This window comes from Eutrigla gurnardus, assembly GCF_963514095.1.
Source record: "Eutrigla gurnardus genome assembly, chromosome: 11".
Classification (NCBI taxonomy): domain Eukaryota; kingdom Metazoa; phylum Chordata; class Actinopteri; order Perciformes; family Triglidae; genus Eutrigla; species Eutrigla gurnardus.
In genome coordinates, this window is record NC_139925.1 from 5,526,146 (window position 1) to 5,548,743 (window position 22,598).

Consider the following 22,598-nt stretch of genomic DNA (forward strand, 5'->3'; position numbering starts at 1 on the left):
TGGATCTGTCTTCCTCTGTTGTCCGTGTTTGAGCAGATTGAAAGCGGCGCCGTTTGGAAGCAAGTCTATCAGGATCTGGGAATCCCTGTGCTCAACTCAGCCGCTGGCTACAACGTCAAATGTGCTTACCGCAAGTACGTACGATGCAGCTTTTTATCCATGTGGTTTTTCATCCAGACTGACATGCAGTTTGTCGTCTGTTTTAATCTTTAAATGTCCATCTGGATGTCTGTTGTACTACTTTTACAGCCTCCTCCTGTTTTTAACAAATTCCTTAAGAATACGAGGAGAAAGCATATTCTGGATATGTTGACGAGGAATGTTTTATCACCCAGGTACTTGAATGGATTTGAGGAGTACTGCACCTCCTGCGCCATCAGCTTCAGGATGGACCTCCCTCTGAAGCAGGCTCCCAAGGGGGAGGTGAAGTCTGAGGCGGAGGCAGGAGGAACACCTGCCGCCTCCTCCTCCAGCTCAGAGGAGCAGAAAGCCCACGTGGATGGAGAGCCTTGTAGCACACAGTCTATAGTCTGCAAGGTGCATTCTCCTAAATACTACTTGATTAAAGTATTCGTCCAAACAGCGTTGGATTAATTTCTCCAGGTTTGTTTATTATAATAAAATCCTGCTTCTCTCACAGGAAGAAAAGCCTGATTTGACCCGAAACAAAACAGAACCTGAGCCATCAAAAATGGAGGAAAAGGAAAGCGGGGATGACGATGACGACGACGACGACGATGAGGACGATGATGACGACGAGGACGACGATGACGACGACGACGATGATGATGAGGAAGATTGTCCCCTCAAGGGAGACGCAGACGAGGGCTCGTCGACGTCTCGCCTCGGAGCGGAGAGCGTGAAGGAGGAGCGCGACGAGGAGCAGGAGAGCAAAGACAACTCTGGGTAGGTGGTCTGAACGGATGGTCCCTCCACCAGGGTGGTAAAAATATCCTCAGGGCACAAACACACGCGCTCCATGCAGGGATCCTGCAGAGCGGTGCTGTGTTCATATTCAATCTGACCCTCAACACCTCAAAAGTTTCTCCAGACTAAAGCACCTGAGGCATTCGCTTTCCTTGGTGGCAGTAAAAATCTAAAAAGACCTTTTAGCACATGAGGAGCAGCGTTCCTTCTGACCGTAATGACACTAATACGCAGTATACCCACAATCCACCTCTACCTGCTAACCAGAGAGAGGAAAGCTCTCCCTCTTGCTCTCTACCTCTCTCTCCCTCTCTCTCTCTCTAACTAAGCTCTTACCCACTGCCTTCTGTGCTATTATTATTTGTCGTGGCTTAGTCGGCATCAGCTGGCAGAGACAACTTAGAGCACCAAAGCCTGACTGCTACCTTTCACCTGGCATGTCATGCTGTGCTCTCTCTCTCTCTCTCTCTCTTTCTCTCTCTCTCTCCGTCTCTCTCTCTCTCTCTCTCTCTGTCTCTCTCTCTCTCTCTCTCTGGGATTGTTTGATGGCAGTCAGCCTCTCAATGCACACAACATGGCTGTGCTTTTCTTGATTTCTATCCTTTCCTGATCTCTCTCCCTCTCTCTCTCTCTCTGTCTCTCTCTCTCTCTCTCTCATTTATTTTTTTGGGCTTTTCAATGTTCAGCTTTATTAAATGTTCCATGTGTGTGAGTCTTGTCACTGATACATTAGCACACTAGATGCAAGATAGTGCTACAGAGGTCGTAACCTTTTTCTTTTTTATTTCGGGAAAAAGTGACTTGAGTGTTGGAAAAATGAGAAATAGTTCTGGGGAGTTTCATGGTTTGGTCTCAGTTAGCTGTTGTTTCCTATCCAGGGCATCTAGATCAGTGCGCTCTGCTTGTTTTAGAGGGGTTTTTTTGTTCACCCTCCACCACCCATCCTCGACTAGAAACAACAAGGATTTCTTTGTAGCGATTGAACATTTTACCCAACTTCTTATCATGTGTTACTTTGAGGATTCCCCTCTCAGCCTCGGGCTCACGGCAGCATGATCGGGCCGATTACCATCATATGTGGACTTGCAATCATTTTGGCTTTGACGGGATCAGTGTTCCTTGCAGGTTATGTGGTAGTGCGAGGGGGGGCTTTCACAGATTCACACAGCAGACATCGCAGGCTGATCTGATCTTTCCTGATGATATCGGACCTGTTCGATGTCTGCAGCTTGTAATCTGGACATGCAGTGTGTGTGTGTGTGTGTGTTTGTGTGGGTGTGTGTGTGTGTGTGTGTGTGTGTGGACTACATTTTCATTCCGGCAGCACCGGCTCTGTGTGGCCAGCTGGTTTACAATGAGCCTAAATGGGAAATGTTGCTGTGATTTATATTAATGTGAAAGGAAACTCCTGTTGGCCAGTGATTTTTAAGTAACTGCCTAAGCACTGTATTTGTTGTCTGTTTTCTTGATGAAACTTAATCAGCTGCTCTGTTGACACGAGTTCTGCCCACTCGGACTGGCTGAGGATTTCTCTGTTGATGTTTCACGTTGACTGAAGTTGAACTTTGCCGGTTTTGAGGAAATGTCCTGATGGAAGTGATGATTTGTTTAGGGCTGCAGCTAATGATTACTGGCGTTACTGATTAATCTGCTGGCAGTTTTTGTTGTTGTTTTTTTATGATTAACCGTTTGGTCTATAAAATATCAGAATGCAGGGAAAAATTCCCATCACAACCTCCTAGCATCCTTGGGGATATCATCCAACCCCCCAAAATATCTTATTGAGTAAACTGTACACATTTAAGAACCTGGAACAAAAACATTGTTCTTGATTTACATAATCAAGAATACAACACATCTAAATCCTTGTTAATTATTAAGCTTTGACTCATCGTTACAGCTCTAAATGTGTTACATCTCTGTGTTTGATACCCTGCCGTTGCTTGTTTGTGTTTCGTGACCATATTTATCGCTGAGGGTTGAAAACGGGTCTGTGGAATTGATTCTGCGGTGCGTTTAAAAAATACAAATTGGTATTTTGAAGTCTAGTGTGTCCCCCCCGGTCTTAGAACGGCGACTTGTCACACTTCGGACCGCTTCACAAAGAAGTGCATCTTCTTCAAAATTAGCTGCCAGCAGAACGCCACCAGCTCGGAGCGGTTAGGTCTGAGAGGGATTGTGTGGAGTACTGTGTTGTAGCTGTTCTTTGTGGCAGCAGACCAAACTGCATCTGGTAGCCTTTCTTCCTCTCCGTGCTGTAGTCTCGCTTAAAGCCGCTGCGCCGCCTGCCAAGTCGTGCTTTGCTGTGCTAACCTGCCCCTGCGGCCCCTGCGCCTAAACCACTCACTGGCATTCCTGCACCGCCCGTGTCCCCCCTCCAGCTTCGGCATCTCCTGACTGTTTCCCACTAGCTCCTCCTTGTGGCTGCTTTGTTTCTTACAGCGCGCGTGTGTGTGTGTGTTTGTGTGTGAGAGTGAGAATCCCAAGTATGTTGTTCTGTGTGGATACAGGGTTAGATAGCCTAACAGTAGTGTTATTTTCCCATGCAAGATGATTGATTTTTGTGCCATGAAAGAAATATGTTTTATTCACTGTACACTCCCATGTACTGTTCTCTGACTGGCATACTGTAAATGAACAGTTGTTTATACTGCAGTTTGCTGCAGGTTACACTGGACTAGGGTTATGGCAGGGCAGAAATGGGAAGTTTATGTTTCTTTACAGGAAAGGGCCTATTGTTGTAATGGGACAGGGAAGGCAAGGGTGGAGCAAATAAATTAGAAAGCAGGCTTCCTAGCAGCAGGTAGCGAGTTGGTGCGGGTGGCTGTGGGGTGGGCTTCTGTTGTGCTCAACGTGGGCAGCCTAGGGACAGGAAGTGCTGAACTGTTTTTCTTGCAGGGATGACAGCAGTCAGGAGGGGGAGGAAGGGGAGGAGTTTGAGTGTTACCCCCCGGGGATGAAGGTGCAGGTGAGGTATGGGCGAGGCCGCAATCTGAAGACGTACGAGGCCACTGTGAAAGAGGCAGACGTGGAGGGGGGAGAGGTGCTCTACCTGGTGCACTACTGTGGCTGGAACGTCAGGTAAGACAGGACCTGGGGAGAATCACCTAACGTCTATATTCACCCTAAAAAAAAAATATACAAAAAAAATTCAAAAAAAGACATCTCTTAACCTTCAATTCAGCTCCAGGGCTCGCCCATACATGGGCGTCCCCTCAGCAGTAACAGATACATCCCTTCCTCACAATTCTGCTTCACCTCATCCAGTGCCATGGTCAGTACTCTGATTATGGAGAACACTGGGCCATCTAGTGGCAGAAACAGAATTGAGTATCGGGTGGATGTGGATCATTCCTCAGCCTCCCTCACTCAGTTTTGACTGAATCCCCTGTCTGTCTGTCTGTCCCCCAGCTGTCTGTCTCTCAACTAAATCTACAGACAGGCTGAATTTTGAACCAATTTGACTCTGGATGTAGCCGACCAGTGGTTTTGGTTTGAACACTATTAAGATCCTACAAGATGCTATTTTGATGTGAGCTACCCTTTTGGATCTCTGAAAGGCCAACCAAAGTGCTGCTACACTCACCTCTACCTCTCAACCCTCTCCCCCCCCTCCCCAGCGGGTCAGGGTAATGCAGTGTTAAGTAGAGTGTTAGGGTACCATGACACAGAGGTTAACTAGTGCAATTAGCATTTCATTGTCTCAATGTTGTTGTGTGGTCCTCTAGCACTCTATAAAAGACAGTGGGATGTTCTCTGCATTGTGTCTGTCGTGTGCGATGTTGTGAAACTTTTCATTTTCCTCATACAACCCAAGTAGCACCCTTGGTACTGTTGGAACTCTGTTGAATATGATTTGTGTGGTGGTCGGTGTTAATAATGTTTCTTTCTTCATCGTATATAAAAAAACAAAAAAAAACAAAGGTTTGTCTTTTTCCACATAACATCATGGGATTTCTTCCTTTGTGCTGTTGAGGCTTATTGTGTCACAGCAACATGTCGGGGTCAGACAGTAGAGGTGTCTTGTGTGGTGGGTGGTGTGAGAGGATATTTCTTCGCTCCTCTCGACGATCTGAATGATTAAATCGTCTCTTGTCTCTGCACTTGATTTTTTTTTTTTTTTAGATATGATGAATGGATCAAAGCAGACAAGATTGTGCGCCCTGCCAATAAGAATGTACCAAAAATAAAGCACCGCAAAAAGATAAAGGTACGAGACCGGAGAGTGGCAACTTTCTCAACTTAAACCCTGGTTTTTTGTGTGACCGAGAGAATCACTGACTGTGTTCAATCCCGACAGAACAAAGCTGAGAGGGAGCGAGACAGGTTGGAGAGGCTCAATGACAGAGAAGTCCTCGGCCCTTCGCCCAACGCTAACCGCCTCCCACGCTCCAAATGTGGCCTGAGTCAGGATGTCTTTTCCAAGATGGACGAGGGTGAGGACAAAGGGACTCAGCAGTCTCCAGTCAAGTCTATAGAAATTACTTCTATCCTCAATGGCCTGCAAGGTAGCAACACTCATTAGCCTGTAGTCCTCATGCACACTTACTGCAGCTTAGGAATGTGACTCTGTAGTGGTTTATTTATGCCTGTTGATATTTTGCTGAAACTCAAAAAAGGCTCTTTCTCGTTTGCCTCAGCCTCTGAGATGTCCACGGACGAAAGCGAGCACGAGGATGAGGAGGGAGATCACAATGAGGAGGATCGCCCTGGTTGCAGAGGCAGCCCCAGGAAGCCCCCACCGGAGGGCCCGCAAACATCAGAGTGCTGGGAGAGCGGGCCCCCTCCCGAAGCATCCAAACCTTCCCCGGTCTCAGGAAAGAACCAGGATTTAGTCGGTGCAGAGAGCGCCGATGTAGGGAAGCGAAGAAGCCTGCCGGAGTTGGAGGGAGAGGCGAGCAACAGGAAGAGGAAATCTGACGGCGCAGCAGAGAGGACCCCGAAAGGTCAATCCAAAGCGAAGACCCGGAGCACCAGGAGTGCTGACTGGTTGCCCGGCGGCTCTCCCAGGAAACTGGAGGAGAGAGGGACTGGCCCCGGGGAGGAGAGGGGGGCCTCGTCTAGCAGCAGTTCGGATGATGAGGGCGCAGCGCTGGCCGACTCTCAAGCGGAGGAAATCGAGCGAGGCCGGCCAAAAACCAAAGGTTCCCCTTCCAAGAAGTACAACGGGATGAAGGAGAAGACCAAAGGTGGCAGACAAGCGGGCTTCTGGGAGATTCCTGAAAAGAGGGCCAAAATGTCTGGGAATGCAGAGGAGCGGCCAGCTGTCCGCTCTAAAGGCCAAAAGGATGTGTGGTCCAGCATCCAGGCCCAGTGGCCGAAGAAGACTCTCAAAGAGTTGTTCTCCGACTCGGACACGGAGGCCGCCAATTCCCCCCCGCCACCCGTACCCCCGTGTCTGGAGGAGCCGAGTGTCCAACAGGATGCCGGACCTGAGGACGAAGCCTCGGAGGAGCAGATGGAGAACGACAAACTGCAGGAGTTCCCGAGCAGCGGCAGCAACTCTGTCCTCAACACGCCGCCGACGACGCCCGAGTCGCCCTCGGCGGGCGGCAGCACCGTGGAGGACTCCGGCCCGGCGCAGCCTTCCTCCCCGCCACCGTCCATACCCCCCGCCTTGCCTTCAGAGCCGGTTACGGACACTCTTCCCCCAGGACCCACACAGGAGGAAGTGGCGGGCGGGCGCAGCGAGACGGACAGCAGCACGGTGGAAGTGGAGAGTCTGGGCGGGGAGCTGCAAGACCTCCCTCAGGATGAGGGGGCGGGTTCCCCCTCCAAGGTGTTTGACGTCAGCCTCTCCTGCAACAGCAGCAGCAGCTGCAGCCTCGAGCTGAGCGGCAGCAGCCAGCCGGACAGCGAGCAGAAGTCCAAAGGTACAAGCAGTCGTCGATCTTGTGAATTGTGATTTTTTCTTTAAGTTGGAATACTAAAGAAATACATGCTGACAGCCCAGTTCACAGTTGTTTCCTCGCCGTCTAATTTAATTTTCTTTCGTGTAGCGTCTGTGAGTCAGAAGCGGCAGAAAGAAACACAGACAGGTGGAGCCTCAAAGAAACACAAGCCAACCCGCAAGAGCCTAGGTGTGCCTCCCAAAAAGAATAGGAAAACAGGTAAGAAGGGGCTGTCGGTAGAACTGCTGACACCCTGCCAGCTTTTCCATTTCAAATGTCAGCAGCACTTTTATCAGCCGTAGAATTTCTATTTCACATTTAATCGTTTCTTGATTTCAGGAGGGGAAAGGGAATGAGATTTCACCCAGTTTTTTTTTTCACCTCTGCTGTCTCTTCTCTCCCTCCAGCCAACAGCAGTGACAGTGAAGACCAGTCTGTTGTTGAGGGCACTGCCAAATCAACTGCCCCTAAGAATAACGCACCAGACGTGAAGGCTGCCACTTCGCCCAAGTGTCCCGGACGATCCCCCCCCTCGAGCCATAAGTACCACAAGCAGGCCGACGCTGACCACACCCAGCATCGAGACCACACCCAGCATCGAGACCACGCCCAGCACCGAGACCACACCCAGCACCGAGACCACACCCAGCACCGTGACCACCATGGAAGATCGCCACGCGTGTACAAGTGGAGCTTCCAGATGTGTGAGTGTCTCGTGATGAACTGTTTTTGTATTCTGTGTGAACCAATTAATTAATTTAGCAACTATTTTCATTCTACATCCCAAAGTTGAGATTTAAGAGATGACCTATTTAGCTCAAAAATCCTAAAATATTGCTTTTCGTTCCACTTAGCTGACCTGGAAAAGATGAGCAGTCTGGAGAGGATCTCCTTTCTTCAGGAGAAATTGCAGGACATCAGGAACCACTACCTCTCCCTCAAGTCTGAGGTGGCCTCCATCGACAGACGACGAAAACGCATGAAGAAGAAGGAGCGGGAAAGTGAGTGAGCAGCACTTTGTTATCGGGATTGGGTCGGATCAGCTATTCTTGAATGTGTGTGTAAATACCCGGCTGTTTTTTTCTGTCCTGCAGGCACGGTGGCTGCTTCCTCGTCGTCCTCCTCCTCCTCCTCCCCGTCCTCCAGCTCACTGACTGCGGCCGTCATGCTGACGCTGGCCGACCCGCCGGTGTCATCCTCATCCTCCTCCTCTCAGAACTCTGGGGTATCAGTGGAGTGCAGGTGACAGGACGAACCAGCGAAAAGCCACCGCACTAAGCACTTAACCAGCACCCCGGGGTCTCTGCCCCCGCTCCCTTCCAACAGGACGGACAAGTCAACCTACATACTGTAACTACTGGGGCACAAAATCCAGACCAGAGACAAACAAACAAAAAAAACAAGAAACAAGCACTATTTTCTATTGACAACTGTTTCCTTGGCAAGCTAACGGCACTTAAGTGCACTTTTATGAAGATTGTGTAGGGGGGGGGGGGGGGGGGGGGGGATAACATTTGTCCAAACAAAAAAATACAAAATTGTCTTTTACGCTCTCCTTAATTGAACCTTTATAAGAATTGTTTTTGCAAGCAATAATTGTTTCCATTTGATAAAAGTTGTTATTGGTAAGCGATGACTTCCTGTGAAGACCCCTCTGTGCTCTGTCCTCATAGCTCAACATGGTGCAGCGCCGTGTTTTCGTGGGGGAATCCGGAGGAAAACTGCCACATTGGCGCTGAGAGTGTACGAAATGTAACTTTGCCACGTTTCTCTGTCCACCCTCGTTTAAAAAAAAGGCCTTCATGCGGTTGGCGGTCCTGTACACGTTGAGTTGTGTGGGTGTCGACGGGTTTCAGACCATCATAGGTCCACTGACGGCTCAGTGGATGCATATGGAATGATACTGTAGTGCCTTTTTGTTCTTTTCCATGGGGCACTTTGAGAAAGGACAGCACTTTCTTTCTTGTGCTGATCCTCTTCTCAAATCAGAGGGTCAGCAGGAATGAGTGTCCCTGACTAAAAGAAGACTGCCGTGTGAGTGAGCAGGCAGTGAAGGGCTGACAGATTATGATGGTCTTAATCGGCGTACGGTAATATTTTTAAAAAGTCAAATTGTAGAAGCGGAACTGGCGTACTGGATCTCCTGTAATCTACTACTGAATACTCATCCAGTCAGCTTGGGTGCAGCCGTTAAGTTTGGCAGTATAAAAATGTGCAATGATGGAGGAGGTGAAACCGAATGGTCACATTACTCCAGTTCATCAGCCTTTTCTTTTTTTTGTTTTTTTTTTGTTTTAAAAAAGCCCATCACTTGATTATGTGTTCCCCCGTTGAATCCCCTCTGTCCCATCGTCTTCACACGAGATTTGCAACTGGATCAAGTTAATGCAAAGGCAGCCATAGGAGGTATTTACAGCATGTGCTCGGTACTGCAGAATGAAGCTGAATCCCACATTTTGCAGTGTTTTTTAAACAAACATGAAGGCATTTTAATTCAGTTTTTTAACTCATACCCTTTTGGCATCTATTTTTAATTTTTTCTCGTGATCAAAAATGACATGCCAGCTTCCTCTCGTACTCATCCCTACCAAAAAGCTTTGGTTTCCTGTACTATGACCAGATTAGAGGTAAAGATATTGTAAATGTGCATTTATATCATAAAGTGACGTATGTGTATACATTTCTGAAGACATCTCCAGTGTTTCCTTTGTATAGAGCCCCTACTGTATGATAACCTGAAGTTACATTTTTGTTTGGCACTTGTATGTAATTGTATGCTTTTGTTATACATTTGTATATTGAGAAGTGTTTTGAGTCAAGCTATTTAATATCTTGCACTGTTAATAACATGTACCTTTCTGTACAGACAGTTTTACGGTTTTAACTGCAGTTTAAGTGTAAATACCGAGGGTTACAGCATGTTTGTTCTCCCCTTTGTCCTCATTATTGTTCTCTTGTCGGAACAGATTTGAGTTAATTTGTTGTTTTGTTCATAATTTTCAATATTTTTTTTCAAGAAAGTTTCTTTCTTTTCTTTTCTTTTTTTTTATTCTAACGTCATGTTTTGCTTTAGTTTGTTTTTTGTTTTTTTTTGTCTTTCTGTAGCTTGTGCTTGTAAGAGAAGAATGGTGGTTTTGGATGCGGCTGAACTATTTTCCAACCTGTACATGACCTGAACCTGTATATGGAAAATAGCCTGGATCATAGATTAAGAGAAAGTAATGGAGCTTATTGGAAAAAAAATGCTCAATAGTATTTATTAGGCTCATCTGATGATGATCATTGTGTAATTTATTGTAAAAATGTAAGCAAAGCAGAAGCCTCTGTTTGAAATAAATGCCATAGTTTGTGAAGTATTCGGTGTCTCTCGCCATCAGTAACTTGTACTCAGTACCCATGTGAAGTACAATGGGGTATTTGTACTTTATCATTTCGAGTTTAACTTATAACTTATTTAACTTTATTAAAAAAAAATACTCGACTACATTACCAGTTAGTTACTTGCAGATGTTTTTTTTTTTTTTTTTATTAAATATGCATTAAAGATGATCTAACCAACAGTATAGAGAAGTTAACTTTAAAATTAAAAAAAAAAAATTAATTAAATTAACATTAAAGCTCTCCGCATTATTAATCTTTGTTGGTAACTACTTCATTTTTAACTACCGGTAATTGTTTTTCTTAAAGCACGGGGCGGACCTGAAGCGATAACACGTCATCGCCTACGTACTTCCTGTCCGCACTTCCGTAGCACTAGCAGCTCGCTAGCTCGTTAGTTGGAGCGGCGCCGCGTGTGTGCTGCTGCTGCTCATCCGACTCGCTGCAGGAACGATGAGCGGCCGGACGAGCGCGGTGGTCGCCGGGGTGTGTGGAGCCCTCTTCGTCGCCTACTGTATTTATTTCGACAGAAAGCGGCGGAGCGACCCGCGTTTCAAGGAGAAGCTACGTGAACGTGAGTGTTTGAGCCGGGGGAAGTTAGCTAAACTAAAGTTAGCCGGACTAAAGTTAGCTAAATTAAGATTAGACAAATTAAAGTTGGGTAAAATTAGCTAAATGGACAACTTGTAGTACAACGCTTCGTAATTGGGGATAGCACAGACGTATTAACATGGCGCGTTTCCCCCGTAGGGACAGTTAGCTAACGTTAGCTCGCGTGCTAATCAGGCTAACAGCGTTACACGTGTTCTTCTCTTTGTAACGGCACAACAGCAAAGCAAAGTCTTTTTTTCCTCGCAGGTAGAAGAAAGAAAAATGTCTCTAGTAACAAGTCTGGACTGGCAAGGGTAGGACGACGTCACGTGTTTGTCGTGCGTGTGTTTTCTTACTGTGGCCTAAATCCGGGTTTCTGACACTTTTTCTTTTTTCCCCTGTGACTTTGAAGCTGCCTGACTTGAAGGATGCGGAAGCTGTTCAGAAATTCTTTTTGGAGGAGATCCAGCTGGGAGAGGAGCTTCTGGCGCAAGGTAAGCCACGTGTCTGTTGCATGCATAAAACACGTGCGAGACACATCAAAGACAACGAGAGCAAATAATACATACAAGTGTGAATCATTCAAGCACACGACCTGTGAATGCATTGCAGTAAAAATATATATATACCGGTATATCTTTTTGAAACTTCCAGGAGACTTTGAGAAAGGTGTGGACCACCTGACCAACGCCATCGCAGTCTGCGGTCAACCTCAGCAGCTGCTTCAGGTGCTCCAGCAGACGCTGCCGCCGCCGGTCTTCCAGATGCTGCTCACCAAGCTGCCCACCATCGGCCAGGTGATCATTTCCTCCATCCCCATCAATACATTTGATTCGTTTTTACCCAGCATCCTTAATAAACCCCCTGGTTGCCATTTGTGGTCTCTGGGACAAGAAAGGGTGCGAGATCAATCTTAGAACTATCCAAAGCTGAGAGTCGGGTGTCAGTAACTCTTGGCTATTTCACCTCTAAGACAGAAAATCCTCACATTTAAAAACAGATTAACTTCCTGTAGGAAGATTTGCATGTTTACAATTTGTGCAACACTTGTTTTTTTTAAGTGTGACATCTGAAGTATGTTTTTCTGATTTTCAGCGAATCATCGGCGCTCAGCATTTATCGGAAGATGACGTCGAGTGAAATGTGCGAGATGGAACTCTGCGAGGTGAGGATTTCCTGCACCCCCTCATTTGAAATTTAAGTGTTTTTGCTAAGCATCCTTAATAAACCCCCTGGTTGCCATTTTTTGGCCTCCGGGACAAGAAAGGGTGCGAGATCAATCTTAGAACTATCCAAAGCTGAGAGCCGGGTGTCAGTAACTCTTGGCTATTTCACCTCTAAGACAGAAATGCAGGAAGAACTTTACCAATGAATGTTGTGTGTAAAGCAAGCAAGATCTACATCTGTTTAGCGACGCGCTGAATTACGTTATTTTCTGTTTTTCCAGAGTCTTTAACGGAAGACGTCGAACGAACACGTTCCATTGCGGGTGAGATGGAAATCTGCTCTTACTCAGATCGTCTGATTATTTCAGACGCTTACATATCCGTGCACTGTTTTGTACGAGTGACTGCAGTTGTGACCCTGACGATGACAGAGGTTGACCTTTTGGACATCAGGTGACAATGACCCCTCCCCTCTCTGTTGTCACGACACTCCGAGGTTTAAAAAAAACCCACATCGGGGAGATGTTGAACACATTCCACCTTTCTAATCTTATTCCCAACAAATCATGTTTTCTAGCAATCTATTAATTTCCCTCACGTGTAATTTTGTGCTATATCTTTTTTTCACATCTTTGTTGTGTTATGTACTAAATTAAAAAAACTAAGGTATATAAACTATTTGATACATGTTGATCTGGAGTTTATAAATGTGAAAGTCTTAAGGAGTGCCTACACTAAGCAGAAGACTATGAAGTTATTAAATGTGTTTTTTGAGTGGCTTAAACGTTTTTTATATTCCAGTCTTTCATATTTCGACATCTATTTTTTGCGTGTATAAAATAAATAAATAAAACATGAATAATACACTTTTAGTTTGTGATTTCCCGTTCACCAGTAGATGGCAGTAGCGATGCACAGGAAGAATGTAAAACATTTACAGTTTTTGAAGTGTGGACTGTTATCTGTAAAGCTTCGTCATTTTGCTGAAAATAAAGTAAGGTGTGCGGTGATCAGGGGTCAATATTCCTCTCCAGGATTTAAGGGAATATAATGCTGCACTAAAGGATTGTATCTGTAAGTTGTGACCTTGGATGTGGCAATGCGTCCTCACATTAGTTAATAAACTGCTGACGTCGCCAGAACAAGGTTAGGCCGCCACCTTGAGAGTACAGTATTTCTGTCTGCAGCCAGAACGCTGAAACGCAGGCGCTTGTGCGTACTTTGAGCCACGGGGGCTTTATTATGTGTTTGTGTGCTGGACAGTGAAAGTGCATCAGCTCGTAAGGGGAAGGGAGTAACTGTTTTTTTGTAATGTGTGTCTCTTGGAAGACAAATCGAGCTGTAATTATTTTTATCCCTGTCTGCCGCCGTTTTTCTGAAGGCTCTGGCCGGAGCCGGGAGGTTGCCAGGAAACCAGAGCAGGGGGAAAATAGTTTTTCTACATTAGGAATGAAAAATGAAAATTGAACGGCGGCCCAGAAATGTCGAGCGAAGACTAAATGGTAGGCGGTGTTACATTTTCCATGAACTCATGTGCTCGCTCTGCAGTCTCGCTGCGATTTTGCCGTTTTGGTGGAAAAGGAGAAGCCTGTCGAGAGACCTGCAGATGAGAGCGTGCAGAAGAAGTGGCTCGTTGTTAATCTGTCCTTTGGGGGAGGCGGGGGAGAAAAATACCAGACTGTGTTGGAGGTTGAGCTGTGGTCTGATGCTGGGGGGGGACCAGGTTCAGACCCCTCCACACATCCACCACTGGTCTGCTGCTCCTGCAAATAAACAGGAGAAACCGCTGGCCACGTCCTCTGCAGACTGGACGGAGCTGAAGGGGGGTCACTGAAGGATACTAGACCAGCACCGCCTGCTCTCAAACAGGCCTTGACACAAAGCCAAGTCATATATCAGGATGACACAGCACATAGTTATTTTTGCCTTAAAAACAAATTCTCCCTCAATCCTGAGTGAAACATTTTATGCAATCAGTGAGTTTTAATTTAAGTCATTCTATTAATTGCATCCCTGCTCGGTTTGACTCCGTATGAATGGGTTATGAGTCAGCTGTTCATATCTGATGAAGCAGACGGAAGTAAAAAAAGAAAAGGGAAATGAAGAAACTCCCACTTCTTGTGCAGTAGGGGGAAGTGTTGCTCCAGGCGGTGTGTGTGTGCAGACTTGTGTGATGTTCCACTGAATGGAGAGAGCATAACAGTTCCAGTTGTACAGCAATAACAATGGCTGTGCCTGCAGCACGGAGACCATGTGCTCGGGAGGGGTGATTTTTTTATCATTTATTTATTTATTTTCAGTTTGTAATCCTTTTTCCTAATGTGCTCACGATGACAGATGCAGCCTGTTCCTTCATTACAGGCGCAGGAAATAACCTGTTATTGGAGGCAACATTAAAACCCCCGGACTGAGACGTTAAATAAATAAAATAAATAAAAGCAGCCGTCGTAATCTGTTTGCACGGATGCTGATCGTATGTCAAATGTTGCATCGGCAATCTTTTCTAATCACTTGAGCCCTTCAACTCATTACTGGAAACCCCCGTCAACAAATTATCCACAGCCGTAATTACCTTTTGCTGTGTTATTCCAGTCTGCGTCGAGTTTGAATGTCAGAGCTCCATTACCGCTCTGCAGGCCGGCTGCCGCACATATACGCAGATTGGGTATCTGGAGATTGTCTGGTTATGCAGGAGCAGCTGTGTTTGGGAGTTTAAAAAGGCAGGCCCGAAATAACTCTGTTGTATGCGGGTTGCTATGGCAGCTTCACGTAGCTCTGCAAAGCACCATTGGAGTGTTTGCCTCGCAGCAGCAGCCTCCTGAGGAGGTGTTCGCTGCCACCGGTTGAGGTGGAGGCGTCCATGGAAGCATGGTGGACATGGTGCTCTGAGCTGATGTCACGTCTGGCGGCGGCAGCCCTACTGTACGCCGTCATGGAAGAGGGCAAGACAGAAATGAGACATGTCCCGGTGTGTGCCAGCCAGCCGCTGTAATAAAGACCGCTGCTCTCTTTCAACACGGCGTATTAATTACCCGCCACCTTCTCCTGTGTCATTCAGCTGTGAGGCAACGAAGGAAAAGGAAACATTTCCGAGGCACGTCCTTAAAATAAAAGCAGCACTGTACGTGCTCGGAGTATTAACTTACACACACACACACAAAATGACCCATTTTTCCATCTCAAAGGATGGGGTTTGGAGAAAAGAGCAGGGGGGGGGGGGGGACAGTGGAGCCAATCACGTGAATCTAAAGCAGGCTACAAATCCTGGCGGATTTCTCTTCTTCCTCTGTGGGGCAACTGTCAACCATTTCTCTGCTGCCCTTCCTCCATGCAGGCTTCCTCCCTCCTCCGTGTGCAAACCTTCTATTCAGCTCGGTTGTTTACATTCCCAGCGAGCGTGAGCTGCAGGGGTGTGGACAGACGACCCCCCTCCTCCTCCCCAACACTCTCTAATGTCACCCCCCCCCCCCCCCCTTCTGCCTCCAGCCTCCACCTATCTCCTCATCACTAGATGCCTGATAAGGCGGAAATTCAATAGCACTCCCCTGCCCCGAGAAGTAAGTGCATCACGTGACCTGTGAATTCCTGTTTACGTTTGTGGGTGGTGTGGTGTGTTTTTCTTCTTCATATTTTGGTCTGGTGACGAGCCTCCTTGGAGCTGCATCATGAAGGGGAGACAAAGGAGAGAAGAAAAGTAATCTCGCCTCGGCATCGGTTCTCATCTGTCGTCAGCGGTATCCGTGCGATCTTGGCTCGGAGTGAAACTTGAAAAGAGGGAAGTGACACGTACGCTGAACAGGAGGCCGAGGAAAGGGTTAACTAAGCAGACTGTGCAGTTATTTTTTTTCTCTCTCCCACCACCACCACCACCACCCTCCCTCCCCCCCCTTTTTTCTCTCTGATCTGCCTTTCCTGTCTCACAGGCAGTGCAGTGGCTTTGAAAATCATGAGAGTCAGACAGGCTTGTTTTGCATACTGTAGGTCTCCTGCATTGACTTGTAGCAAATCCCTGCCCTCGGGAGGCATGTCAGAGGGGATTAATGGGAGGGCCGGGGCCTCACAGAGTTTCCCATTGTCGCAGCCCAGTCCTGCACTGTATTTTCATCCCGCAGAGTGAGAAAAGAGCGAGCAGGTGGGGGGGTGAGCTTGTGTGTGAGTGCATGGGGGAGAGAGGGAGGGAGGGAGGGAGGGAGGAGGTTATACAGCGGTGTTATTTCCCTCTGCCCTGATTCTTTTGAGCTGAGCTGAAGGGAGGAGAGTGTAAATAATGTATTTGGAGCTGAGGGCAACGAGGAGCTGGAGCTTGACCCAGCTCGGTGCGGAGAAGGGAAGCGTTGAAGCGGCCATGCTGCTGCACAGGAAGCTGGATGCTGGAGGGGGGAGGGGAGGGGGGGGAGGAAGAACTGCACGAGCTACAACAACCCCGCTGCGGTGCTCTGGGGAATGTGGGGGCCTCCGCAAGAATGTAGCAATCCTCTACTTCCGCTTTAGTGCTCTCAGCGTTACCACGACAAATAGTTCGCTGCTGCAGACTCTGAGAATGCAATATTAATACATGTGATGCTATTTCACAACCGGCCGGGCTGGGAGGGATTCAAACGGTTTCTCTGCACGACGGTACAATAAATAGATGCCTCTCGAAACCAGCTTCCATGCAGTAATCTAGGCCGAAATGTTGTTTTTAAATTTGTATCTGTTTGTTGACATTCGTGGCGAGAGTTATACCGGTTGATTGATACCCGGCTACGGCCAGTTAGCGTAGCTTAGCATAAAAGACGGCCCTTGGCAGTTTTCAAAGGTGACAAATATTAAATTTCCCTCTGGTCTCTGTCTTTTTTCCTCTTGACTGTTTGTTTATTAAGCAGATTAATTTACATGCACGTTCTCCACTAATTGTGGTCTAATTGTGTCTTTTCATTGACTGTGCAGTTGTAGTCGTATCCTCTGGAACCAGAGTCGCCCCCTGATGGTCAGCAGAGAGAATGCAAGTTTTGAGGCACTTTGGCCTTGGCTTCACTTTTCAGAACCAGAGGTTGCCGCCTACTTTGCACTAGAGCCTGGCTTAGCTGTTGATGCTAAGCTAACTGTTGCTTCACATTTGGCATAGATACCGAATGGTATCTCATCTGAATGATTGCGGCGTAACGAATCATTATATTTTATATTTTCCTTTAAGACTCCCCTCCCTCGGCGATTTGAGTGCGATGAAGTCGTTCAGCATCTCTTTATTTCTCCCCCTGCGTCGTTCTCTCCTCTCTCTGCCAACGTTTCACGGCTATAAAGGGGAGTTTAACCTTGAAGTGCGATGGAGCGACCTCCCCACCAACTCCCACAAAAACAAAACATCGCTTCTGCTCTCCATTACGCACGACGCAACCTTGGTTTAACTTTTGCGTGTTATCCTCTCTTTTTTTTCTTCTTCTTCTTTGGGGCTCGCTAGAAGCCGTAGCGGCGTTCGGCAGCTGCAAACTCCACTCGTTCACCCCGAGAAAACTACAAAGTGCTGTTTGACGCCTTGCATCTTGTGTAACCATGGGTCTTTGAAGACTTTAGCTTTGAGCTCTGTGTCTCATCAATTCCCTACGCAAAGCTGAATTTGTATCTGAGGCGAGCACACGAGGAGGGGTATAGCTTATCTGCCCCGCTACTTTAATGTTATTCATTCATGCACGCTATTTTTATGACAGCCTGTGCATGCAGAACTATTTTACATGTTTCCGTTGTTTATGTAACCGTACTCCGTGTGTGTGTGTGTGTGTGTGTGTGTGTGTGTGTGTGTGTGTGTGTGTGTGTGTGTGTGTGTGTGTGTGTGTGTGTGTGTGTGTGTGTGTGTGTGTGTGTGTGTGTGTGTGTGTGTGTGTGTAGGAGATGACATTACAGTAACGTCTTGACTTGAGGGACAGGAAGCACCGGTTGCTTGGCGAGCCTCCCGACACATTAAAGGTGTAGTTCATAATGTTCTGCATGAAAGTTGAACGCTGTCTCAGAAGGAGAACAGAAATCAATCCGAGTGGCGAGTCTGGCCGGTCGCCGGCCTTTCTGGGTCACGCTTTGATGTGAACTCACGTCACAACACGAGGGAGAGCAGAAAGCAGAAAATAGAGCGAAACAGATATCCTCCCCCCTGCCCCCGCCCTCTCCCCCCACTTCCTGTCTATAAGGCAGCCGCACCACAAAGTGAGTGGTACTTATCACAGCAAATTCCTGACTTATTTGTCATCTGGGGCCCTGGATTTGTCACGTCAAATCTGCTTTCCTCAATGAACTGGGGAGGGAGATTACAGGCTCATCGCCAGCGAGACGATAAAAGCGCGTCAGGCTTTGACTCGCAAATGAAAGTCCTCAAGAAGCTGACGGCGAGAATTGAGCCGCGTTCGCACGCGATATCTGATTCTCACGCCGGCTCTTTATTTTTGTGTCCTTCTGGAAATGCGATTCTCCCCCCCCCCCCGCCCTCCCATTCCGATCTGTTTGAAATACCGGTACCTAAGCTGCCGATTCCACGCCGCTCTTTCTCGCCGCCAAAATCCTCTTCGAGGCCGAGGCGATCCACCACGCAGCCGAATTATCTATCGATGTAAGACGAGAGCCACAAGTTGGAGAAACCATCCGATCACATTATCGATTGGACTGTTCTCCGATTCCCGCCGTGATTTACTGCTTAGCGCCACGCGAGCTAACGCTAACGCTAACGCTTGCCTTGGAAACCTTCGCTGAGCTCCATCAATATCCCCCATCTGACCTATTTTACACTAAAGCCTTGATCTCCTTCCGTGTTTTGTTTGGAGTCTATTTCCAGCCACTGTGATGATTTGAGTTTTATTGCCTAAAAATATGAGCCACTTATGTTTGTTTTCTAAACCGCCGCGCTACTTTCATTAGCATATAAAAGGCTTTCTTTTAAATCTAGTTTGAGGTGTTTCTCGCCATAAGTGTTTTTCACGGAGGCGGAGGGAGTCAATCAGACACATCACTTCTTTACTACTTTTAGTTTCACCCAGAAAAAAAAGCGTCCCTGGACTTGATTTGAATTTAATGGGCTCGTAGATGATTAATGAATCAATTATTGGATACAGCGTGTGATCTCCGGGCGCCGCGGCGGCCGCCGCTGACAGCTTTTCAAATTGAAAGAAGCACAATCGTTGCGGAGACTCTGCCAACTCGACGTGCTCCTGTAATTATAAATGCGTGAAATAATTAACAAACAGCTCCGCCCGCGAGGCCGCTACACGTGGGGTCAGACGGGGTCAGCGGGGGAGAGGGAGGGAGAGGGAGGGAGGGGGCGGGGCCTTGCCGATGATCGCACTTTGACTGATAAGGGACGGCAGATTGAGTTAATCTCTGTGGCGGGAATCACACTGTAGGCTTTTAGTCCAGATGACGCTCGATGCGAGGCCTCTCCCCCCGCCTCCACCACCACCATCATCCACCCTCTCCACCCCCCCGCTCCATTCTTCCGGAGGGACAGCTTGTTGACATCCATTAGGAGGTTTCCCAGCATTGAGCCAGGCCAGGAAAGAGGGCTAATGATGTAATTCCCTCGGAGCTGACATTAAAATGTCAAAGTGCCGCGCTGACATCATCCGTTTAGCACACATTTTCCAATAATATACGTTTGTCTCCCTTCCCTCCGCCAGCCTTCCTCCCTAGAAACCGGAGCTCCCACCGTCCCGGTGCCTCCGGGCTGCTGCTTAGGTGTGATGCGACGGGAGGACGGACCGGAATAAGATGGGGGTATCATCAAAGCAACCCTCCCCTCCCCCCACACACACACACACACACACAGCTATAAATGCCCTGCTCCAGAAAGCGGTGTTTTGAACAGGCTATGTGTGTCACGTTACATTCCCCCTCCCTTTTTTCTCTCTCTAAGCTTCAGCTGATGCTAATTCATCTTGTCTGTACAACAAAGACCCTCACGCCCTCATTCCTCCACCTCCTCTTTACGATTCCTACCACGTGTGGGAATGGCCTCTGGATGTTTTTTTTTTTTAAGGTTAGATGGTTTTGATTGTGTTCAGATGTGTGACAGAACGATGAGAACATCTTGTACAAAGTGCATTGTACCGGCCGCCTCACGCCGTGGCCTCGTGCCTTTTTCGCCCTGGTCGACAACAAACCTCCCCCCCCCCCCCCCCCCCCCCTCCAAGAATAGAGACAGCTCTCTATTCTTCAGCCCAGTGAGTGGGCAATAATGGATGCTCGGAGGCAGAGAAAGTAGACGTGAACTGGAAGCAGAGAAGAGGGCTGCGCCTCACTTAATAATGAATCAATTGATCCCCCCAGCAAGATGATGGATCGGGTTGCCATGACAACAGATGCAGTGTTACCCGGAGCGTGGAGAAAAGGGGGTTTGTTTTTCCCAGATCCGTACGCCACTCAAAGCTTGTGAGAAGGGAGCTCGGCTGTAAAAAAAAAAAAAAATACATTAAAAAAAATCACGGTGACGCAAGACGTGACTAATAAAGTGAAAAATATTGAGGAGCGGATCGATGGAGCACAATCAGCCATCCATCACACCACGGTGTGCATCTCAGATTCTATGATTCCCTATTTTTTTTATTTAAATCCTAAACACAAAAATGTAAAGATGCTGCAGGTGCGTGAGATTAAGTCACTGATTGCTCCTTTTAGTGGACGTTGGGTTTGTGCATGTAGCAAAATACAATGTTTACCATGTCTGCATATGTGCGTTCCGTCGCCGTGGCAACGCGGCTGATGCTGAGTCCAGCTGGGACCCATGTTGCCAAGTAACAGCTGAGTTATGAGAGTGGAGGAGAGGAGCGTGGGCGTTGGGAGGTGGGGGGGTGAGTGGGTGGAGGGAGGGAGCGCCGAGGATACGAGGACTTCTACAAAGACGGCGAGCAACAAAGACTGGAGGCATGAGGGGGAAAATCTCTCTGAGGGGAAAACAAAATAAAAACCAAGCATTTATTTAGGTTAGGGCTCCGGATTGAAAGAATGTTTTTCATCTCTCTCTCTCCTGTCAGAATATTAATACTTTGGGTGCATAACAAAGCAGCTCGTCTCTGGAAAAGACACAAACAAAATGAGCCATGCCGGCCACATAAGTGATGTGCTCCACGCTAAACGGCGGCAGCTCTGGTGATTTCACTCTCACAGGAATGATGTGTGTGTGTGTGTGTGTGTGTGTGTGTGTGTGTGTGTGTGTGTGTGTGTGTGTGTGTGTGTGTGTGTGTGTGTGTGTGTGTGTGTGTGTGTGTGTGTGTGTGTGTGTGTGTGTGTGTGTGTGTGTCTGTCTGACCGACCGACCGTGCCTCTTTAACATGACCACATGGAGGGCACGCAGCCTGTAATGACTCACAAGCAGGCAGAAATATCGGAAACGGTCCAGCTCCGAAGCCCTCAGCTGTAAACGATTGCGTGTCCTTGTGGTTCAGCCAGGGGCCCTCGGCGTCAGAGGGGCCCCGTTGTTGAGTCAGCACTGGTGCAGCATCGGGACGAGGGGAAGGTCACTCCGAACTCGGCCTGCAGACCGTTAAGGTTACGTGGTTAATAATACCAGGTTGTTAGGATTCTTTTAAAAAGTAAGGCTACACCCGCCAAGCCCCACCTGTGTGTCATTTAAACACAAAGGAGGACGATATGTTCTTTACCATCCTCCACCTCCTCCTCTGACCTGCCGCCTCCCTCACACACAGACATGGACGATCCTCCACCCAAACCTTCAATCCGCCCTGAACTCCGCCCTCGTGCTCTCTACATGATTATGCAGTTTAACGTATCGGTGTCGTCTCCGGCTTTCTGGCTCGGATGCTTTTCTTTTTTCTTTTTTTTTTTTTTGCTCGCTCGAGCTCAACGAGAACACATTTCTCTGTCTTCCCTCTGGCTGAGCAGTCTGATTTGTTGCCATGGAAACTGATCATGAAGTGCACCTCGGTGCTTCATTCGGGACTAATTGTCCCCCCCCCCCCTCCCCAAACAAACATGCATGCAGGGCTGAAATCGCAGCATTTGTCGTTCTCTTTGTCATGATATTCTCGTGCTTCTCCACAATGAACACAAAGGCCCCTCCGAAATTTGCTGAAAACAACAGAAATATTGAAGCTCCTGGAAGGCGCTCGATCCAAATATGCTGGATGAATTTTTTTTGCAGCCTTGTGAAATGTGAAATGTGACGCCGAGACATTCGGTCCTCGGCTAAAGGTCGCGTTTGTGTGACATCGACGAGGACGGCACGTTCGGATGTGTTGCGTTTGGGGACTTTCAGGTTAGAGACGAAGCAGAAAAACAAAAACAACAGATCCGGGGTCTTTTATATAACAGAGCTCGCCTGTGGCGATTGTGCAACGCAGTGCAGTTGTCTGGGCTGATGTAAACAGAGCCTCCGCGCCTCTGGAGGCTCAGCCATGTGCCTTGATGCAGCAGTTATGGGCACATGCCCTACTTTCATAAATCAGAGCTGGAAAAAAAAACAAAAAAAGGAAACGGCGTGAAGGGAAGAGGAGGAGGAGGAGGAGGAGGGGAGGCCGAGTGAGCAGGGGAGGGAGGGTTTTAGAGGATGAGGATGGGGGGGGTGAACAAGGCTCATATTGATGTTGCAAACACAGCTGCAGGCGTCAGCTGACTAGCTGGCCTGGAAGAAGCCCCGAGCTCTGCCTCCTGCCTTTATCAGCTTACACTG

The 22,598-nt window shown here is 47.8% G+C and overlaps 2 protein-coding genes across 7 annotated transcripts in view; both read left to right on the plus strand.

Moving 5' to 3' along the window:
* Window positions 1-10,174, plus strand: part of arid4b (AT-rich interaction domain 4B) — a 35,621-nt gene extending 25,447 nt beyond the window's left edge. For 3 of the 6 annotated variants that reach the window (XM_084021084.1, XM_084021087.1, XM_084021085.1), the window contains 11 exons: window positions 37-134; window positions 336-537; window positions 641-906; window positions 3,826-4,008; window positions 5,053-5,137; window positions 5,228-5,435; window positions 5,568-6,800; window positions 6,927-7,037; window positions 7,226-7,522; window positions 7,673-7,819; window positions 7,913-10,174. In XM_084021084.1, coding sequence (XP_083877210.1) covers window positions 37-134; window positions 336-537; window positions 641-906; window positions 3,826-4,008; window positions 5,053-5,137; window positions 5,228-5,435; window positions 5,568-6,800; window positions 6,927-7,037; window positions 7,226-7,522; window positions 7,673-7,819; window positions 7,913-8,064 — 2,982 coding nt within the window. In that variant the 3' untranslated portion in view covers window positions 8,065-10,174. The remainder of the gene's footprint in view (window positions 1-36; window positions 135-335; window positions 538-640; window positions 907-3,825; window positions 4,009-5,052; window positions 5,138-5,227; window positions 5,436-5,567; window positions 6,801-6,926; window positions 7,038-7,225; window positions 7,523-7,672; window positions 7,820-7,912) is intronic. The other 3 variants (XM_084021086.1, XM_084021089.1, XM_084021088.1) reach the window with 2 other exon arrangements.
* Window positions 10,175-10,568: 394 nt separating this feature from the next.
* Window positions 10,569-12,817, plus strand: tomm20a (translocase of outer mitochondrial membrane 20). Its single transcript, XM_084021350.1, has 6 exons — window positions 10,569-10,770; window positions 11,055-11,101; window positions 11,200-11,281; window positions 11,442-11,584; window positions 11,883-11,952; window positions 12,235-12,817. The coding sequence occupies exons 1-5, from the start codon at window positions 10,650-10,652 to the stop codon at window positions 11,925-11,927; spliced, it is 438 nt and encodes a 145-aa protein (XP_083877476.1). The 5' UTR covers window positions 10,569-10,649; the 3' UTR covers window positions 11,928-11,952; window positions 12,235-12,817.
* Window positions 12,818-22,598: the final 9,781 nt, after the last annotated feature.

Coding starts and splice junctions, on each gene's coding strand:
- tomm20a (XM_084021350.1), top strand. CDS start 10,650: ATGAGCGGCCGGACGAGCGCGGTGGTCGCCGGGGTGTGTGGAGCCCTC. Junction 11,282..11,441: donor AGAGGAGCTTCTGGCGCAAG/GTAAGCCACGTG, acceptor TGAAACTTCCAG/GAGACTTTGAGAAAGGTGTG. Junction 11,585..11,882: donor AGCTGCCCACCATCGGCCAG/GTGATCATTTCC, acceptor TCTGATTTTCAG/CGAATCATCGGCGCTCAGCA.